The sequence below is a fragment of the Gossypium hirsutum genome, chromosome A04 (genome assembly GCF_007990345.1).
Source record: "Gossypium hirsutum isolate 1008001.06 chromosome A04, Gossypium_hirsutum_v2.1, whole genome shotgun sequence".
Classification (NCBI taxonomy): domain Eukaryota; kingdom Viridiplantae; phylum Streptophyta; class Magnoliopsida; order Malvales; family Malvaceae; genus Gossypium; species Gossypium hirsutum.
In genome coordinates, this window is record NC_053427.1 from 20,673,216 (window position 1) to 20,676,445 (window position 3,230).

General features: G+C 28.0%; 1 protein-coding gene across 1 annotated transcript; it reads right to left on the minus strand.

The window, feature by feature from the left end:
* Nucleotides 1-1,853: 1,853 nt before the first annotated feature.
* LOC107948614 (uncharacterized) lies at nucleotides 1,854-2,842 on the minus strand. The gene has a single exon (XM_016883230.2). The coding sequence runs from the start codon at nucleotides 2,437-2,439 to the stop codon at nucleotides 2,002-2,004; it is 438 nt and encodes a 145-aa protein (XP_016738719.1). The 5' UTR covers nucleotides 2,440-2,842; the 3' UTR covers nucleotides 1,854-2,001.
* Nucleotides 2,843-3,230: the final 388 nt, after the last annotated feature.

The window sequence follows — 3,230 nt, forward strand, 5'->3', positions numbered from 1 at the left end:
GAGAAAATTTTATTCAACATGAAAATTACCCTAACGATCTTATGAATATTCCCATTATTCAATGGTTAGTGTGATGTCATGTGTTCATTAAGATTTTAGGAGTTTAAATGACTTTTTTTATTTTTATAATCTTTATAATTTATTAGAATTTTGATATTATATCTAATTTTTATGATTTTTATAAGTTTTTATAAAATTTTAAATATTTTAGATATATTTTATTAACTTTATAAATATTTTATAATATTTTATATTTTTGTAATATTCATAAGTTTTTATTATTTATTATTATTTTATAACTTTTATAAGTTTACATAAATTTCAATATATTTTTAATATTTAATAATACTTATGATTTTTATATTTTTATGAAATTTTATAACTTTTTAAGAATTTTTATACATTTTTCTAAAATTCTAATTGTGTTTTATTACTTTCATAATTTTTATACTTTGTTAGAATTTATTAGATTTTTTATATTTTTATAAAATTTATATTATTTTATATTGTTTTTATAATTTTTATAAGTTTATTTCAATCTTAATATTTGTTAAATATTTTAATTTTTATAATTCTTAATAAAAAATATTAAATTAAAGCATAAATTGTCACATGTTATCATATATTTGTACGTTGTTTTTTTTTAAATGATCATCGTGATCAACTATGGATTCTATCAACAAAAGACTTAATTGATTATTTTAATTAACAACAATGACTCAATTGAATGCGAATTTAATACAAAAATTTAATTAATTTTTTAATATTCAAATATTTTTTTGACATATAAGCCAAATTTTAAAAAATATTAAAAATGGTTATTTGTTCAATTGCTCCATAGTAACTAACTTACATGTTCGCGTTGAATAATCAATATTTCGTTTGATAATATTAAATTTAACCCTAAATGTTTATATATTTTATTAATTTAATTTTTGTATTTTTAAACTAAATTTGACCCTTAATATTTCAAAAAAGGTTGATTAATGATGGTGGTGTAGCAATCTATACCGTAGTCGACATACCCTCATAGCTGAAATGACACTCTTTACCTTATATATATCACATTAATAAATAATTAAAAATTATAAAATATTTAAAATTAAAAAAATATATAAAATGTTGATAAAAGTTCAAAAAAGAAAAAAGATGAAGCATATATATTATCATGCAGACAGTTATATTTCATTAAAATAATTGAGGGATAAATTTTGAAGCTAATTAAAAGGATGAGATATAGACAGACTCCTAAGAGCCCAAAAAACAATAGCAATGAAGATCCTGGTACACATCACCAGAATCCGCTCCAATTAATCATTCTCAATCACTCATCAATACAACATAAGAAGACAAATGCTTCCAACCAAAAACAAAGGAAAAATACACAGAATCTAATACCAAATTCAATCAGAGAGAAAAGTGAATGCAAGTTTTTGTCACATTGTGTACACCTTCATTCTTCTTTACTGTTTATATGTTTCATTTCTCTCTTCCCTACTTCTGGGATTAAATGAATATATTTTTTAATTTCTTCCCAAAAACCCAGCAAACATGTATATATTTTGAAGGGGTTTACAAGTACAATTTTCATTCATATACATTTGGAAAATAGGCATTTGAATCAATTTAGTTTAAAGTGTATGTATAGAGTTTATAGACTGAAAATCAAAGTAGTACTTAAATCCAAAGAAAATATGGAAGAAAAACCAAACACATGGTAGTGGGACTCACACTTATACCTTCAGAATCTCAACAACTCAACCTTACGCTACCCATATAAGTTCATACTTTTAACCGAATTAAGGGTTGGATGAAATGTATCATGAAATTCAAGTTTAAGTACGCATTTCACATTCGCCTAAAGCTCGAGGGCTAAACGTAGCGTTAACCCTTTTATTCATATATACTTGGATGGATCCAAATACCAACAAGCTAAAGTAGCTGCAAAAGATAAGAAAATACAAAAGCATAAATTCAAGTTCAGCAACCTGGGAGCATCATTCAGGAGGCTTGAGCATGGTTTGGATCGAGCTTAGCAGCCTCAAGATCAGCAGCTTTCTTCAGAAAACTTTGGTCATCATCCTCAAGAACCATCTGGATAGGGCAAGATCCCAATCCATCAGCAATAGCAAGCAGAATCTTCTTCATCTCAGATCTGAACTCCTGGAGGTCAACGGTGCCGCTGCCATCGCAATCAAACCTCTCGAAAATGGAGTTGTAAAGCTGAGTGAGCTCGTCGGGGGGAGTGGCGACGTCGACACCGAAGTGGGACTCCAGGAGACGCAGAGACTCGAAGGCCTTGCGAAGCTCGGACCTGGAGAGGACACCGTCGTTGTTGAGGTCAAGAGCTGCGAAACGCTCATCCACGCTCTTCGTGAACTGTTGGTCGTCAGTCACGAAGGCTCTCACCGTCGATCCGTCAATGATTACAACACCCATGTCTTTTCTTTCTCCTCTTTTGAGTCAACTGGGTATGTATATTATATGTAGATAAAGAAGCGAGGAAATTGTGCTTTAGATTTTTGTGGTGGGAATTGTCCAAAGTGGACGTCAGATAACGACGATCAATTGCCATAGAGTGCCCTGCTGCACCATTAGCACCAAATACCAATGACATAATCTAGTGTTTAAGAAACAAATGAACCGCATCCTCGAAACTAACGCAAAAAAAAGGACGGAAAGCTCCATTATGCCTTCTTTTTATGAAAATTCATAGTTGAAACTAAAAGATCTGGCGCCTCCTCCATCCGGTAGACACAAATCCTCTGCCCTTTTACAAGATTATCCCATCTGCTTTTTTATTTTATCTCACTTTTATAAATAATTTCAATATCTGAATTGTTATTCTACTCTTTTGAAAGTTAACATATTCTTTAATTTTGAGATATTAAATATTTATATTTATTTTATTTAAAATTTTTGGTAAATTTATTTCTTAGCTTTAAATATTCAGTTTTTTTCTCTTTAAAGCTATTAAAAAAATTAAATTAATATTTTTTTCATATTTTAAATAAAAAATATAAAGATTATATATTTTTTAAATAAAACTTTATGAAAAAATAAAAAAGTCTTTCAAACTCAAAAAATATATAATATATATATAAAATATATATAAAAAAATTCTAAAATTTAATTTTTTTAGGCTGGATAACACAGACCATTTAGAACGAGAATTGACTAGGGCATCGGTTCGACAAGAGATAAAAATTAGTTGACACACGAATTTGTAC

Coding starts and splice junctions, on each gene's coding strand:
- LOC107948614 (XM_016883230.2), bottom strand. CDS start 2,439: ATGGGTGTTGTAATCATTGACGGATCGACGGTGAGAGCCTTCGTGACT.